The following is an 18,414-nucleotide window of genomic DNA, read 5'->3' on the forward strand; positions in this document are numbered from 1 at the left end:
AGGCCTCTCCCTGCGACCTGAAATTACCCCTGTCTTGCGCTAGCTGATCCCAAATTGCACCTGCGAATTTCCTAACTTCATCAACCCACCTACTTGTAGTTTTCTGGCGTCCTCGACTGCGCTTCCCCGCTCTTGGTATCCATTCTGTAACTCTAATGGTGCACCGGTTATACATTCTACGCATTACATGGCCTGCCGAGATCCCTTTCTTCCGCTTAATGTCCACTAGAATATCGGCTATCCCAGTTTGCTCTCTGATCCACCTCGCTCTCTTCCTGTCTCTTAACGTTAGGCCTAACATTTTTCATTCCATCGCTCTCTGTGTGGTCCTTAACTTGTTCTCTAGCTTCTTTGTTAACCTCCAAGTTTCTCTCCCATGTGTTAGCACCGGTAGAATGCAATGATTGTACACTTTTCTTTTCAATGGCAGTGGTTAGCTCCCAGTCTGGATTTGGCAATGCCTGCCGTATGCACTCCAATACAGTTTTATTCTTTTGTAAATTTCCTTCTCATAATCAGGGTCTCCTGTGGGTAATTGACCTAGACATATACAAGTACTGCTTTACACACTCTAGGGGCTGATTGGCGATCCTGAATTATTGTTCCCTTGCGAGGCTGTTGAACATTATCTTTGTCTTCTGCCTATTGATATTAAACCTCACTCTTCCGCTTTCTCAATTAAGCTCCTCAATAATTTATTGTAATTCATCTCCATTGTTGCTGAACAGGGCAATGTCTTCTGCAAACCGAAGGTTGCTGAGATTGAGGGTTACCGCCCTCATGATTTTTGCTAAGTATTGTACCTCAAATAATATTTTTTTTGCCCACGAATGTGCTTCTTATGGCCAGAAATAAAAGCGATGAAGTTTTAAAAATTTTTCCTTGTTGTAGAATGGCGCTTGGGCTTTCTTGGTTCAAGCTACGCGAAACAGCCGATACATGTACATTGATGACTACGTTAGCAGCACATAACCTGTAATCGCAATAATACTTTTGTGCGCTCTGGTTGAGCTCAAAGTCACAAGATGGCGCCACCAGCGCTGCCTCTCAGGTCTACGTCACCAGGTTGTTTTTGTTTCCGTAGAAGGTCGGACGTTATATGGAAAAGCTAGAACTCCTTAATACTAAGACGGGCGCACTGGATACGCACCTTCCGTGCCCCACAGCTTCTGCGGCCGCGGTCGCGCAGTGGGAGGCTGCCGTGGGCCGCCAAAATTTGGAGGAACTCCTGGTCGGACTCCTCCTCCTCCTCCTTCGCCGCCGTCCCCTCCTCTTCCAGGAAAGAAGGGTGGCCGACTGGGCTGCAGTGGCTGACCGAGGCCCGGGAACGTATGTTGCGGTACATGCGGTATCTGACAGCCGTACACGTCGCAGTGAGGCGGTAAGCGTTTTAAGGAAGACCGCAAAATACAGCACACAGGCAGCACACAGGATTTTGTTAATCATAACCACATAAAGCCACAGACAATGAAGCCAAGGAAAGCATCGGGAAATTAAGTGCGGTTGAAATTGGAATGTAGATAATAATAATAATAATAATAATAATAATAATAATAATAATAATAATAATAATAATAATAATAATAATAATAATAATAATAATAATAATAATAATAATAATAATAATAATAATAATAATAATAAAGTCTACTCTAATGAGACATTACTGTTCGTCCGCAAATGTACAATGTTCCTGACACGTGTGTTGCCGTGTCAGATACCGCATGTACCGCAACATACGTTAGTTGGCATCGTAGGTCATGACTGCGTGCTATCATCACACGTGTATCCAGATAAGCAACTAACCTAACCTAACCTAAAATTATTATTATTATTATTATTATTATTATTATTATTATTATTATTATTATTATTATTATTATCTACATTCCAATTTCAACCGCACTTAATTTCCCCGATGCTTTCCTTGGCTTCATTGTCTGTTGGCTTTATGTGGTTACCCCCTTACGATAGCGCAATAAGATGGATTGCACTGGAGGATAAACAAACGGTATGTTTGCTTGTTGTCAGTAGCTGTATCACTACCGGCTTTTAAACCACGTCTAAATTCAGATTGCTTATAGACGACACAGCCTGTGTTTGTAAATATTGATATTTGTGGTTGTAGTTGCTTATCTGGATACACGTGTGATGATAGCACGCAGTCATGACCTACGATGCCAACTAACTGCAGAAGTCTCGTTGTGGGTGCTCAATCTGAGGCTTTTCCTTCGTCCACATTCATTACCAGTTTAATGTTGGAACTGATCAGCGTGCGATTGATTGATTGATCGATCGATCGATCGATCGATGATGAGATTGAATGAATGAATGAATGGACGTAAGCCTTAACTGTGTGATACGATAATCGTGCGATACGAGTGCGCAATCCTGGCTGGATAATCAAGCTGCAGCATATTTTTCGTCCGCATTTTCATATTAATTTCAAGATAGAACGACGAAGCGCTCGAGTAAACAAATAATAGAATGAATGAACGAACGCAGCAGAAAGAAGGAACCGCGTACGTTTCCTGTAAAAAAGTATACCTGCTCAGGGAAGAAGTTGCCGAATCCGTTTCCTCCGAATCCGTTTCCTCCGAATCCGTTCCCGCCGAATCCGTTTCCGCCGAAGCCACCACCGAAGCCTCCGCCAAATCCTCCACTTCCTCCGCCACCACCACCACTTTGAGGGCAGCAAACGAGTGACTGACGCTGAGCAAAACCGCACAGCGAGCGGCGCGCCAGGAACTCGTCTTCGAACAGGAAGCGACACTCCTGGTACGGCACGCAGCGTCCCGACACGCCCAGCGGTGACTGGCAGTAGCCGCCGGGAGACTGCAGCTCGTTAGCCGGGAACACCACTGCAAAGAACGGCAACGCACGTGTCAGGAACGTTGCAGATTTCCGGACGAACAGTAATGTTTCATTAGAGTGGAGGATACGGGGTTTTGTCTGGCGGTAGAGACAATGCTCCAATTGGTGCTGAGAATGAGTAGGGGGACATTGTAGCGCGAAGGGACAAGGTGACGCCTCTCACCACCCCGACACACAGAGTGCAGCGTTTCTGCGTACACACGCTGAAAGTATAAAAACGCAATCTCATGGCGGTGTTTTCTACTGGCAGATGCCAGCTGTATGTTGCGGATGCATAGAGATTCCCACAAAAGGCACTAGAGTGTGCTCTGGCGCTGCCACAGTTCAGATATCATGGGAATGACATGAATTTGTCTTATCTTCGTACCTGTGGCTTCGGACGTTCTCGAGGCGTTATTTATTACGTTTTATAGTTATAAATTTACAAGCGATATCTAACCACGCGAAGGAAAGAAGTTGCTGTGCACACGCATATTTATTGCGTATTATCCCATTCATAAAGGAAAAGTATCGACTTGCAAAGTCACAAAGCCGTTTGAAGCCAAAAGGATGGAATTTAGGCCAACCCACGAGCTATCCATCATAGGCAGTTTATTTCCTTCTTTCATGATCATTGCCATGCTGGTTGAACGGCAATACGTGCAGATCCTGTTGACAATAACGCTAGAGTACCCTCGAATAATTTTCGTAGGACGCTTTATGCTGCACTCCAGTGTCTGTGCTTTGCATTGTGAAACTGAGCGTAGTGGGCTTTCTGGAGCATTAGGAACCTAACTCAAACCTAGAGTACAAAAGCAACTTTGTCAGTTACCACCTCTTCACGGAGGAGAGGTGCAGACACGAGCAAGCGTATTTGTGAGGGAAGAAGGCCGGTAACCCAGAGAACGCATGGATCCCGACTGCTTTCGTTCTGTTGAATGGCCTGCCCTTCTCTTCTGTTCTTTTAGTTGCTTGGCTTTCTTCAATATAAGCCATCTTCTAGTCGAGTCTTCGACTCTACTCATGTTGGTCGACGCGTCCCCCTAATCGTCATTAGTGAAAACCACCCAAGAAGAGCCACCGCACCTTCGCTTCGCATCGTTCGCAAGTGTTCCGAAATGCACGTGTTTTGAAACTCCGAGAAGGGAACAGCGCAAATATGCAAGGATATACGTACGTAGCCTCTTCTCGATGGTCTCCTCCGTGGTCGCCTCGTCATTTTCGGCCAGTACGGTGGCCAACAGGCCTAGCGATAGGAGCACGCACAGTCGCATGATGCTGCCGCGGCCGCCTCTGCTGCGAGAAAGGAAGAAACCGCCGCTGCGTCAGGTCCGCTTGAACACAGCGTGCGGGGAGATTTCCGCCGGAGGAACCGCTCGAGAAGGCGACGAGACTGTGCTACCAAGAATAAAGACAGAGCGTCCGCATACGTCAGGAACATTCGCACACGGGCCGTAACAAGAGAAGACCCAACGACGAAGCAGGAGCATTGAGCCATGGCGTCGTTTGGGAAGGCAGAGAGTCCACACGCTTTAGGCGATGGACGCGGGCGATGCCTAGCAATATCATTCGTTTTGAAAAGCACGGTGTTGCGTCCTTTTCATTAGTTTCCCTCTACGTGTATTTCCTTCTTTGAAATATTTTGCTCTTTCGCCGCGTATGCAAGCTCTAGAAACCAACTAGACCGCTTCTCGCATATGCACATTGTGTTTAGCGGGCTGTCTGCATTCTCGCGTGAAGTCATGAGTCAACGCACGCAGGCTTTCTATGCCAATTAGGATAAGTCGAATACTTGGAAAATGGATTGGTCCGCACCGAGCGGGGTATACCGACGTATGAGCAGTTATAGCATTAGATGAGGGTATACACTCGTCAAATGCTTTATTCATCAGAAAATTTCGGCATACCGGAAGTTTTCTGAAGGCTATGTACTGTTCACGCGAGCACTTCCTCACCTACTTTATTTCAACCATCTCTCACTTTAACCTTGAATGAGTTTTCCTGGTATCGTCATCATGCGTAATATCGGAGAAGTTGCTAGCGCCCTTTGACAGGCGGGAAAGTGTTTTTACGTGCATTTAATGAGAGAAGAGTTCAATCTGAAATTATCGCATACACTGGAGACTCTCCGACTTGACATTTGCGCGAAATACTAATAAAAATGCACTCTATCAGCCACGGCGACAGTTGAAAGCGTTTAGTAAACCATCGAGGCCAGGAATTGAGCGCCGAGGCCGAGTTTTTGTGGACGATCGAATGACTATTTGAAGATTATCGGTTCCCCAAAGACATTGTTATGCTACCCACCTGATTTTATACGAAATTTTTGTCGCTTTCGTAATTTTGTTTTAAGAAGAACTGTTGTCTGATCACGCTGCCGACATATAGTAACAGTCATATGGAGGATTCATTTCAGACGTATTCTCCGCCTCAGCTCGTCTATATTATGTCTTATCATAACCGTGCTGTGCTTACGGCCGAAGCGCTTACAACTTTCGCCGGAAACCACGTGGAATGCGTTTGGCCGGAGTTGCACTGTCAATGAAAAATGAAGGAGAGTGTGCAAATCAAAACCGAGAGGTTGAATCGAATACGGTCTGTATAAATAATTTCTTGAAATGTTTTTAACTTAGCAGATTAATTTCTGTGGCATTTAAATTAGAACAAAGACGATTTTCTAAAGGTAATACCACCAGGTGACCATGTGGTTAAGTTGTCTTCGTCATCAGCTGCCGCTCAAGTTAGGCACAACTAATATTTATTTGGCTCATACATGGAAGCATTATTGCAGCACTACACAATTCGCGGTGTTACGGCTAGCCCGAAGAAAATCAAGCCGCTGCACCTCCGCATGCGGAATTGCGCATTGCGCTTGTAGCTTAGCATAACGCATGCAGCTGAGCGCATGTAGCTTAGCGAATAGAAGCTGTTACGTTAAACAGTGAATACGGGATCATGGCTGCAGCAGCTTCAAACTCCATCTCAATGAACCAGGAATGTTTCTTACTTCGCGAAGCAAAACTATGTAGCTCCTGAGGTGAAGCTTCCTCTTTAACTACTTGACATTTTCAAATCCGCCGTGCCCACAGAACCTAACTTAGTCGATGTTAGACTGCGGATAGCGTAACTTTAGCCGCAATAACGCTTGATGTCACAACAACAAGGTTTCCAGGTTTCGCTGTTACCGCTAATCAGTGGTTACCGTTGCTATTCGCGCTCCCTCGAAGCATTCAGCACAGAGCATGGCTTCCTTGGGATGAGTGCGGCAGAGATTGAGGCCGTGCCCGGTACGCTCTTGACCTGGACCTGAACGTCATCGCGCCTTCTCAAAGTGCCCTTCGCTGAAAATACTCTGCAGTGGCAGCGCCAGGAGGGAAACAACGCCGTGAATGCGCTTATTAAGGGAACACCGATTGCACACGAGGGAGGCGAGTAGACGCACCACTTGAGCTTGGCCCAAGTATGTATACTCAGTCGTTAGCTGAAGTATGACCCTTCTACTTGCTTGCTTCGTTGAGCGTAGCGCTAGATGTGCCCTTGAGAATAATTTATAGCGTTGAAGAGGTCGCTAACAGAAAAAAATGAGATGTGTTGAAACGGCTTTCCTAATGCAAACATTTCACGACTTGGAGTGAATGATCGAAATGTTTCTTTCGTGACAGCGAACCCAGAAGAGACTCCCCGGCAAACTCAGCATGACAGATATTTGTTTGCACAGCGATCCTATGGCTCGGTTCGTTTTTTCCGCTCCCCTGCAACATAGTTTTGCAGCGTGGTCGACAATTTTAAGGAAGGGTAGAATTATGATTAGAGTTTCCATATATGTGGATGATGCATGCATTCTACTGTTTCTTCTTAAACATAGAAAATTGGAAACTGGTAATTAATGAAAAACACTTACTCTTCGAGTCTTTCAATAAGGAAGTCGTCTAGAGTTCTCTGCGGAGGTGACATCGTTTGCGTTCCTCGTCGGTGAAGGTCGACGCCCAACTCGCCAAACATTAAAATTCTGAGGCTGCAAAATATACGCCCTAATTACGAGGCACGCCGTATTAATTTTGACCACTTGACTTTTTTAACGTGCACCAAGTGCACAGTGCACCAACGCGCCGTACACAAGCGTTTTTTTTTTTTTTTTCATTCCGCCCCCATCGCCATGATGCCGCCGCGGTCGAGATCGAACCCGTCTCAAACTCAGCAGCGCAACGCCAGCGCCACTGGTTTCCCGGGGTGGGTGCGCAAATCGCCTGAAGTAATTGCTCGGCTTTACCTGTATTGGCTTGTAAGGCAAAAAAGATTATCACTGTCACTCTGGATGTCACGTTGCTGTGAAACTTCGCCGTTCATGCCGTTCTTTGAAATGCGATCTCAGTGCGGTCTCCCGGATGCAGACTGCGGCAGGCATATTCATTGTACGCAGAAGCTACATGCGGCTGGCTGTAGCAGGGCGTTTTACCTGTTGTCCTTCTTGTCTACGTCAGACATTCGATGTGAGCGCCTTCATTGCTGATGACTGAGGCCAGCCTTGGGAATCCCTCGAGCAGTTTCATTGAACATCCTACGGTTGGAACCTCGGAGTGTTACTTCGCCGTTATGAGCGTCTGAGGTTCTCTTTATGCAGCATTTCTGCCTCAGAAGACTTCAAGGGTCAAACCACCAAGCCTTGCTTCGATGTTCGCAGTCTCGCCGTTTGTCCCACATTAGTATCGCGATGATCTGGCGTGCTTTAGGCACTGGCTGAAGAACTGTGACGACCCGCAACGGTTGATCGAGATGCCGCACTGACGGCCAACCATGTACAGTCACCCGATGTAGAATGATGGCCGCCAATGATTCATGCGAGATCGCTCGTCGTGGTGGAGTGCATGAAAAACACCTGCGTCATGCATCTACATGTGTGCACAGATAACTCAGTCAATGCGGAGATGATCGCTTTTGCAGCTGCTTTGACAATTATTCAACTCAAGATCGCGTGGGCGAGCCGTTTCAACGGTACGGAAACATATTTTTAGCTGAGCGCGCAGACAGCACAGGAGCGCCGGAAACTATATTACGCAAGACGCAAGTGGTTCAAAGAATCAGTGAAGTCTGAAAAATAATTGCTTCATCATTTAAAGCATCCACGAGAACCATCGTTCAATTTGGAGTATTAATGATTTCTTGAAACATAACTTCAAATATAACTTGAGATAAAACTTCAAAGGTAATGAAGCTACGTACCACTCAGCACGGGTGGCATAAACGGGACGCCCTGTTCTCCAAGCACCAGAACTTCAGAAGGACCAACTTTATGCTAAATTGATGATCCAGCAACAATTCTTACTGGTGCGTCTTTCTTAAAGATAATGCTGCATTGCCAGAAGTGTTATTCGTTTAAAGGTTTTTTTTACAGTGTCCCATTACGTGGAAAGAAGACTATGATTATTCTATAAGCAGAATCGAAGTAGGTGAACGGAGAAGGTATAGGTAGAGTGAGCTAAAAGGGGCACTACGATTAAAGCGTGTTTCGGCGGTGACGCGAGGTCTAGCAGGTTCATGTTCCACGACATGAGCTTTTCGAAAGGAAGTTAATTCTCTGACGCAAGTTTTATGTCCTAAACGGAGTCTGAGCTTCATGCCAGTTTCGACAAAGCGAAGGCAAAAAGAAAGAAGGGAACGAAAATGAGGAGGAGGAGGATGAGGAATAAGTTAACGCCCCCCCCCCCCACCCCCCCCCCCCCACCCCCCAAATAAAAAAAAGTTTGCGTTTGGTAGCTTCACTCGTCTTCTCTGTTCAAAGTTCCTTGTATTGAAATTTCTTTCTAAACTTTTTATTGATTGCGTCTTTAATCTCTCCTTCATAATTACCTCTTCCATAATTTGGCTTCCGTTAGTCTGCTCACACGCGTACTGTTTTTTTTTTCATCTGGTATTTACGGTTGTGTTTCTTCTTTTGTTTCTCCCTTTTGAATAAGAATTTAGCTCAAGATAACTCCTGCTGTCGGATTCTATAGGCCTACCGCATAATTGCGTGTATACGTGCTATAAATAAGGTTCATCATCATCAGCATCATCACCACCATCATCATAATCATTGTCATATACATTATGTTAGAGATCGCCTTCGTCCTGCAGTGGCTATGAATATAGGCTGATGATGATAATGATGATGACACGTAGGCCCCATTTTAATTTGTTGAAAGGCCTAAAAATAAGAAGAAAAAGAAAAGAAATTCATGCTACTACTTTACCGGTCTTTACCGAAAGATTTAAGGTCAGACCATGATCTCTTATTCATGCCAGCGGACGTAGGTTGTCTGACGACCGTACGAGGTCAGAGCGGGTTGGCATACGCCTCGCCGTAGCGAATGCGGGCAAAACCTCAGCCTGCAGTGTGTTCGGTTTCCTTATGCTGATTAACTTTCAGCTTTCAGTGCCGTTTTCCCGGCCCATCAACGCCGAATTTCAGCGCTACAATCTTTCTTCACGACACACGACCTTAGAACCTACGCCGTTACAATACAGCAAAATACAACCTTAAGAATCTTTGTCACCAAGTCTTGCGTTAGAGGTATACGGTTTAGCGAAGTACACCCTGTTAATATCTCGTAATCTTTCAAGTTACAGGATTTAAAATCGTGCAAGGGTCTAGTGTTGTGTTTAAATTGATCAAGCGTTCTCGGCATATCGGCTGCGGTCGCCGATGTAGCCAATGTAGCCGGGTAAGAAAATGATGGCCCGATCTTCTCTATGGAGAGAGAGAGAGAGAGAGAGAGAGAGAGAGAGAGAGAGGAGAGAGAGAGAAAGAGAGAGAAATAAAAACAGACCAAGCCATGGCGCGCATAGTGAATGAGTTCTGTTCCTGAAACACCGCTTGTTAGATTACATAGCGCTCGCCTACGCCGTAGAAATATCATTATCGAATTATGAATACATCGCATACTTAACTATCATAAACAGTTTCTTGCAATGACATATTGACTCAGACGGAATTTTAGCTTTTTTAAAAATTAATGTTAAATTAATTTTGTAGCGTTAGCTACACTGGCCTAGCCAAGCCCGTTTCGCGCGGCACATCAAGAGCCGTGCTGCGCATGCGCAAAGATCAGTGATGTCACATGGCTTGCGCACCGGAGCCACCGGAGCCGGCACCTCTCGCGCACTCCGCCGCCGCCGCGCGCGACTCACCGCCGCCGGTCTGCGCATTCCAGAGGAGTGACGTCGTAGCCGTGGTAGACGCACTGGCGCCGGCGCGCGCTCGCTGTGCAGTCGCCGTCTGACACTGCGCTGGAGCCGCTGCGCTTCTGACTGGCGTTTGCCAGTGTGGTATAGCCATGGAGAAGGAGAGCGCAAATGCTGCTCAACAGCGCAGAAGAACGGAGAAGCTTGACTCATCGGATCCCGAAGTAGTTGCCTGGCAATTAGCGGTTGAGCGTAGGAGGAATGAATACACTGTGCCACATAATACGTATACCGCGTGTGTGTCATTGGAGCAGCAGTAAGCATGACAATCAAGCTAATTCTTGACAATCTAGACAGCCAGGAAAGCTAAGAATAATCAGCTGAACCTTTGCTAACGCTACGTATATCCTGGCATAGCCGAGCTAAGCCACTGCAACTTTTAAATTAATTTTTAAGTAATTTTAACGTATTTTAACAACAAACTTGGATGTGAACATGTGCCATGTTCTCGTCGTCAACAAATTTTAAGAAAACTGCTGCAAAAGGCAGATTCGTCAGTATTAGAAGCTGTACATAATGATAATGTGCTTACTGGGTGTCGAAAAAAATTAAAGGAGAAATGATAACATAGGAGCCTATAAGCAACAGAGCCATAAGTATTGAGTTTCTACAATGTCCAGCCGGTTTGGGCATGCCGCCAACTACATTTGGCCATTTGGCATATTGAGTGTGTGTGTGTGTGTGTGTGTGTGTGTGTGTGTGTTTTGCCAAGGACTGCAGCAAAGATGTTTTAAGTTGTCGATGATAAAGGGCTGGCGCCTGCGCCATTAGAATTCATACAACTCAGGCTTTAGAATTATCGCGTTCCTACCGAATTCACGTCCGATCGTTGACTGGCATAGCGATTTTCAAATAAACCGTCGTTTACGTCTTGAAAAATTGTAATTATGTGATACAGAGGCCAGGTCTTTGAAACGTCAAAACACGTGCATCACAGGTCTACAGGCCTTTTACAAGACCCAGACAGTTCTTATTTCTTGGGTTTTACGTGCCAAAACCAGTTCTGATTATGAGGCACGCCGTAGAGGAGGGCTCCGGGTTAATTTTGACCACCTGGGGTTCTCTAACGTGCACTACAACGCAGGCACACTGGCGTTTTTGCATTTCGCCTCCATCGAAATGCGGCCGCCGCGGCCGGGATTCGATCCCGCGATCTCGTGCTCAGCAGCGCAACAACGCCTTAGCTGACTGAGCCACCACGGTGGGTCAAAACCCCGACAGTAATAAGGCCCGTTGAATCGAGAAATAAACGCCCCAGAAAGGAACGCAAGAAAGTTAACCATTCTCGCCCAAAGAGCGTGATTCTCGTCTTTAATAAAGTGAATTTCGAAGCCACTCTGCTAACACATCAGCACACTGAGAAACAACGTTACGAAAGTAGAACTTTTTGTTGGGCTAGTTGGTGCATGTTACTGGGTGCTATATTGGTACCTATATATTGTGCGTTTCTTTCAATAAAACATGAGTTAGTAAGCGCTCGTCCGTGCCTATTCTTGTGTCGTCTGTTTGGCGCTTTAATACTCCAGGACATCGTTTCTCGCAAGTGTGCGCTTCTCATCTGCTGGTGCATTTAGCCTTCTCGCCGAGAACCGCCATGGACGCCGCGATGTAGATAGAAACGTAGTTTATCATCGCTTCCTGGAAGACGCGCAATCGTTCGCGTTCGCCGGTTGCTCGGGAACGATCTGTGCTATTATTTTACCGAATGGCAAGTATTGCTTGTGAACAGACGGAGGAGGCACTGACGGGCCTTATTGATGAATGCTTGTCTGTAAGTGTATCCGTCATCCACGATCGTAATGGGACCTTCTGTTTTACGCAGAAACACGTTCTCGAGCCGGATGCTCTGCAATGTATATAACACGTACAAAATTGGTGCAGCTAAAATGAGGAAAGCAAGAAATGCTACCTGTTTGAACGATCTAGTAATCAACCACTGCATTCGCATCCGAAGTAGCGAGAGTTTCATAAGATGGAGCCCTTCGCCTCTGCTCTCCATGCAGCATGGTGAATGGCCCGATTCAGCAATTTTCATTTTGACACGCTGTGCGTCGACATCAATGACGAAACCGTTGCCTCTGAGGAATTAATCTACGCGAAGGCCACCATGGAAACTATCACACAAAGAAGAAAACAATTTATTGCATCTGTGACTGACGCCTTTTGAAATCTTGCGGTACAATAAATTTCCTCAGGTGGGAACTTTCCGAGATAAATCCCGAAAAATGAACCTAGTTCTGAAGTACTCAAAAGCCAAATTTCGCAATCTATGCACGTACGAGGTGGAGAGAAAGCCGAAGGATTAAATGCCATGTCTCGCTAGTAAGACGGCGGAGTATAGAAAAAGTATTAAAGCATCAGTACGCGCCAGCTTTAATCCACACTGTCTGGCAAGCTTGCTTCTACCTGCGTTAAACCTCACCCTTTATTTTCAATTATTTTCGGAAGCAATGACAACAATATGGTATAATTTAAACTGTGTGTGAAAGTGTCATTGAGCGTAGACCAATATCGACCGGAATTTTAGCGCGAGTGACGTCTATGCTAAAAATAACCAAGACAATCGGAGCAAGTGCATAAAGGCGGTTATGCGTGGCCCGCTGCGTCCATTTTAGCTTAACGAAGGGATACTCCATTCAACAACCATTGCTGGTTGTCTCGCAGATGTGTCCTGGATTAGTCACCCGCAGTGCGTGAATATCGAGCATTAAAACATTTGCCAGATAAATGTGTTTCGAAGCGGAAAGAGGCTTCACTGAAAAAAAAAAGCACGCCTTCAACAGAGTACTAGTTTCCCATCTGAAGTCACTGATCACGGATGCTGAACTCGTATATAAGGCAGGTAAAGAACAGGACACCGCTGGATGTAAGCGAGTAAAACAAACGCGTCGCCCTCGGGTGCGGAGCTAGCCGCCGCCCGATTTGAATCGCGCGGGCTCTTGTGCTAGTGCCAAAACATTTCTTTACCTGTGCAATGAGTCGGATCAACCACCTTTTCACACACAAGGGCTTTCGGTGCCCCAAATCAGCTGGCCGCTCCAGGAAGGCGCAGCCTAAACTTGTTCTGACCACAGTCAATGAGCTCCCCAGGTTCTTGTAGGCCCTCTCTGCGAGTGCCGCCCCAACTCCTCAAGTGGTGCACACCACGTGAGCTTCACGCAGGGCTTTCCTCACGCACCGAGAAGATCAAGCGCAGGCGCGTGATTCACGATGCGTAGGCGTTATCTGGCTGGCGCTGGTACGTCGTATACGCGGGCGAGTGGGGTCACCCAGTTAGTAAGTTGAGAGGGTATGGGGGTGGAACAGCTGAAAGCGCGTTCAGGGCCACAAGCTGACCGCTACTGAGCAAGCGAGCGAGCGGTCGGCCCCAGCTGAGGCAGCCGAGAACAACACACCGAGTCCACTCACCCGAGGGGGGCTTGTCGCAGCAGGATAGCGACTCACCGGGGAAATCAGCCTCCGGCGGTAGATCGCGAGAGACAGAGAGCGCGCTGCATCGCTGCGCTCAAGGCCAACCGCCTTCGCCGCCGCCGCTGCATGCGCCAGTCAACCAACCGCTGCGCCATTCTTGTCAATGCGGGGAGTTTCCCCAAAAAAGGAATTTTTTTTATTGCCAGATCGGGGCGACACACCGCCCACCGTCGACAGACCTCCGAGAAATCGGCATCTTCTTCAAAGGACGACACCCGACCGGCGCTCAGGGGAGCCACTGAGAGGAAGAACAAGACAGCGTGCGTCGCACACACACACACTCGAAGACAGCCTCTTCGTGGCGTTATTACCTCGCGCGCACTTTGTCGCGTCGTTCGTCTCCGGACGGAGGCTGGAGCGGCGGCGACGCGGCCTTCTTAGCCGAGGACCCGGCACCCATTGGCCGGAACAGCTTGTGCGCCAGCAGCTTGTTGTAGAGGTAGTCCGACCCGTTGCTCTCGGTGGGCAGCGCGCACCAGGCGAGAAGCAGGAACTGCGCATGCGCGACAAGCACAACCAGCAGTGAGCACAACCCTTAATGCTACAGAAGACGAACAAACATGGCTTTTTGATGATGTTGCAGTTAAGAATTGCTTAAGATGTCGGTGCTGCTCTCGTACTTCCTGTTATCTGCTTCCTGCACGTTGCCGCTTACTTCCTGTAAAAGCTGCTTCCCTGCAACTCTCATAAGTTTCCACGGTGGTACAACCAAAACCACAAAGGCGCTGATTGAACCCGAGCCACGTCGATTAAAGATGGGAAATGTAAAATAAATAGCTTGTCAACTCTGGTAATGCGGTTTCGTGTAAGAAGTACTGCCTTCAAAGGCGTTCCAGTCAAGTCCCTTGCTACGTATCTGCGCGCGCCTACCATGGAATTGCGGTCCCAAGAAATGTGTTCCTGGCCCATAGCTTGAGGAATGACTCTCCTGCTGATCGAACTCAAGTTCCGTGTGAACATGCGAAAGAAAGCTCCTTTCCGCTAAGAAATTAGTCGATTTGATTCGACTTTGTCGACAGTGAATTGATTGGTTCATTGACGGGCTCCTCTAATGACAAGTATTGAAATAAGCGTCCCCGCCTATATTTTGCAATTAAATGTAGAAGTACAGCCCCTTGACGCCTGGTGTTGCGGCCGAAGGAATCAAGAGTAAACGAAGAAAGAAGGAAGTCTTATTAAGAATGAGTGCTCTTATTTAAACATTTTATTATGACATTGATATTAAGTTAGCCACCATGGTGGCGTAATGACTTGATGTTGCGCTGCTAAGCCCGAGGGCGCCAGATCGGATCCAGTCCGCATTTCGATGGGAGTAAAATGCAAAGACGCGTGTGTACCGTGCATTGGGTGCACGTTAAGGAACGCCAGATGATCCAATATAATCCAAGTCCTCCACTACGGCGTGCCTCATACTCAGATCGTGGTGTTGCACGTAAAACTACAGTATTTACTTGTTTTTATGATAAATCCGTAATATACCAATCTTTGTACGCCTCCCGTGTAAGACAAATTCCAACCTCCGTTATCGAAAACTTAATATCATTGTGTCACTTATTTCCGCAATACGGTCAATATCTTCGGTGCCCGATTTCGTTAGCATAAAATGTCTTGAAGTATCGCTTATCGCTCCCGATTCTGCTCGAGAGACTGTGGCGTTAAGCGGACACGATAGGAGTAACCGAAAATACAACTATGCTTGAAAACGCGACAAGATATAACGGCCTAACTTTTGTGCAATGTAAAGAAAAGATAACGTAAAAAAGAGGGAGAGAAAGACAACGAAACAAAAGCGCATGCGATCGAAACAGCTTCATGCTGACCGTGCCTAGCTGTTACCTTGCTCGACCTTGGGGAACAGTTCCAATGTGAGCAGGACACTTTGTGACGGAACAAAATAACCCCACACGAAGCTTTAAAATTCGTTTGCAGAGCACATTGATGTCCCTCATCGGCCTCTGCCGTCTTGAAAACGCAGTACGATGTTTCGACATCAGCGTCACCTTACCGCTTGGTGATTACATTAGACCGGACGCCGCCTCAATTACATACTGGATCAAATAAGTTTAAATCATGTTGCAAGGCTGACAAAACGTCACGAAGTCTTACCGAATGCAGTTCAGCGCAAGCGGGTTTTCGCGCTTGGTATAACGAGGCAACTCTACCAATGCATTCAATAGCAACTTCGCTGTTTTAAGTTCAACACGAACTTGAAAGTTGGACACAGACTTGGTCACAAAACTATACATGAAACTTGACTAGCTTTCGTATAGCGTCCCTGCACGTTTGTAACTGCCAGCAGTGCAGTTGCCAGATAAATAAGGTACCTAGTGGGCCTTTCCTCAGTGACAATTTCGGGATTAGGCGATGATCGATCAATCTGCCGGAAGGTGTCAGCTCTTGTCACTGCAAAGTGCGGTGTCATGACAGCCCAGAAAGCTTCTACAGGGAACACTTGCTCGATGCCATATGTTACAGCGTTAACGTACTCTTGGCGAGGTCTTAAGATTCAGTGCGCGTCTTTAGCCGCTCGCAGGGACTGTCGACTTTTCTTTTAGGCTGCATAATTTTTTCACTTGGTATCAAAATCAATGCGGTGCCTCTGCCTAGAAACTGAAGGGCAATATTGTCTGTGTTGACGCGGGTTACTTGCCAATTATCTACGATATTGTGGAACGGTTGTGGATTTTGGGACAAAATACCGAATCCAAACTTGATTCTGTAGGAACAATAATTTGCTTCGTATTCGCAGCTGGTGAGATTGGGAGCCCGATCTCTCCTCATAAGCGTTAGTGTGCGGACTACAAATGTATTGAACAATGATCAGCGTGACACTAAGAACGAAGGGCTAAGAACTACGAAATAATGCATTGCATGTGCAACGCTTGGAACCAAAAGTGAAGGTGTGCTCTCTAATATGCAACAAAGTCCATGATTACGTTCCAAACGGGAATATGGCAACGTATTCCCGGCAGCAACTTCTGGTCACACCTAATTTAAATTAAATAAATATTCCAAGATCCAGGGCCCGCATTTAAAGAAGTTTTTGCGGTATAGCTGCTGTGCTGAACAACTGCCCTACAGACAATAGCGATACTGAACATAATAGTGAAGGCTGCCTGCCAATGGCCAAGATCACTTACGAAATATGTTTGTAAATTTCGCCCTAGATATATAAATATCATTTTTTCAGCAGCGCATTATTCAAAATCCCAGAACAGTAGATGGAAAATTGGGAAAGAAGATATACGGTAACCTTATCGTGGTACTCATTCATAGTCGACTCGGCGCGTTCGAAAACTGTGCGAAATGAGAACACTCAAGACCGTAGGCTTTATTCTCACGTCCGCCTCGGCTGTTTAGCTATTGTACGCTTTGAAAGCGACAGCTCTTAAGATATACAGCCCTGCATGACTGACCACAATGATGCACATCTTGTTACACAAACAACCTTCGCGAAATGGGTTGCCACAAAGTCGGCAAATTAGTTGCCATGGCGCCTAGGAATTAATGAAAAAAATTTGTCGCAGTTTCACCCGAAAGGCGAAGCACCAATTGCGATAGCAAATTAGTAGAGATCTATGCGGAGTAAGGATAGTAATTTATGAGCTGTATAAACTTGTATATGCAGCAGCACCAGCAACACGCAGAACTGTTGTCGACGTCGTGGGCGTTTTGCCCGCGTTCGCACCGAACGCGCGCGGCGTTTTTATATAAATACGTATTTGGTGCTGCAGCTAAACGTCGCCTCTCCTCCCTCCCTCCCGTCCGCCCCACAGCCTTTCGCGCGACGGAAAAAGTTGCGTTTGCTCTCTATATATGGAAAGGAGGAAAGAGACGCTTAATTCTGCAGCCCTTCACGGAGCACGGCGCAGAACGCGCGTTTGCTCTCCGACGTGCGCTCGCTCCCCGTGAAAGCGCGCGTCCCTCGCCCCCTTTCACTCGCACATACAGCCTCAGGAGCGCGGCGACGATTTCATCGCCGTTGACGTCATACGGAACCTCACGGCGACGGCGACGACGACGGCGACGTCGACGGCAGAAATCTGCTTTGGAGTGTCCATATAATTGCTATCGCAATAAAAGGACACACATAGCAGGCAACAAAAGCGCCAGTGTGAAGGTTTTCTTGAGCTGCTAAAGGCTATGTTGAAAGCAGCCTTCTTGAACTGCTATGGGCAGACAGAATTTAGTGCCATAGCTCAAGATGGCGGCGCTCGGAGAGCCCTAGGAGAAGAAGTTGGCACACGGACATTGAACCTAGAAGAAGAAAGCGTATGCTCGCCAAAGCAAAACACACTGACGCTTTGCACCCAGTATCGGACGCCAAAGCGTTAATGTCATTTTTTTCTCTGGCGCATGTACGTTGCCTTCAAAATCGGCTCTTCCCTGGCGAGAATATTTTTAACAGCGGCGCTGTTCTTAGTCGAGCGTGCGCCGGCGATGACGGCCTCCGTCACGCAGGAGCAGAGCCGGAGAGGTCACGTGACCAGGAGAGGATAAGAAGCGCGCCGGGACAGAGAAGGTCACGTGACCAGCAAAGGAGGAGGAAAGGTGCGCTGGGGGAGGAGGCGACCATTGAGAAAGCGCGCACTGGGGGGTGGAGGCGATTGGCGCTAAGCCGTGCTCCTTTAAAGGCTGCAGAAGATAGCGCCAACAAACGAACCACCACCACCGGTCACAGCGAAACTGCTTTCGCGGCCGCTTGGCTGGCCCGAACGGCGTTACTTGCGGGGGATGGGACACGTCGACGTCCACGGGCGACGGCGTTCTGAGTGCGTTACGAGGGATGGGAAGCTTCGGGTTCCACGGGCGACGACGTTCCTAACGCGTTGCGGGAGGTGGGACGCATGGGCTTCCACGGGCGACGGC

At 47.3% G+C, this 18,414-nt stretch overlaps 2 protein-coding genes across 3 annotated transcripts in view; both read right to left on the bottom strand.

The window, feature by feature from the left end:
• Positions 1 to 18,414, bottom strand: part of LOC119456061 (receptor expression-enhancing protein 5-like) — a 60,364-nt gene that overhangs the window by 41,194 nt on the left and 756 nt on the right. Inside the window, exons 2-3 of one of the 2 annotated variants that reach the window (XM_049669525.1) lie at positions 13,857 to 14,038; positions 13,725 to 13,783 (exon numbers count right to left, since the gene is read on the bottom strand). In XM_049669525.1, the coding sequence (XP_049525482.1) occupies positions 13,747 to 13,783; positions 13,857 to 14,038 (219 nt within the window). In that variant the 3' untranslated portion in view covers positions 13,725 to 13,746. Of the gene's footprint in view, positions 1 to 13,626; positions 13,784 to 13,856; positions 14,039 to 18,414 lie in introns of those variants that run through there. The other variant, XM_037717661.2, reaches the window with a different exon arrangement.
• The window catches only part of LOC119456908 (uncharacterized), a 114,769-nt gene that overhangs the window by 7,273 nt on the left and 89,082 nt on the right, over positions 1 to 18,414 (bottom strand). Inside the window, 4 exon segments of the mRNA XM_049669128.1 lie at positions 1,151 to 1,352; positions 2,548 to 2,861; positions 4,031 to 4,173; positions 13,857 to 14,038. Coding sequence (XP_049525085.1) covers positions 1,151 to 1,352; positions 2,548 to 2,861; positions 4,031 to 4,173; positions 13,857 to 14,038 — 841 coding nt within the window.

This window comes from Dermacentor silvarum, chromosome 6 (assembly GCF_013339745.2).
Source record: "Dermacentor silvarum isolate Dsil-2018 chromosome 6, BIME_Dsil_1.4, whole genome shotgun sequence".
Lineage (NCBI taxonomy): Eukaryota > Metazoa > Arthropoda > Arachnida > Ixodida > Ixodidae > Dermacentor > Dermacentor silvarum.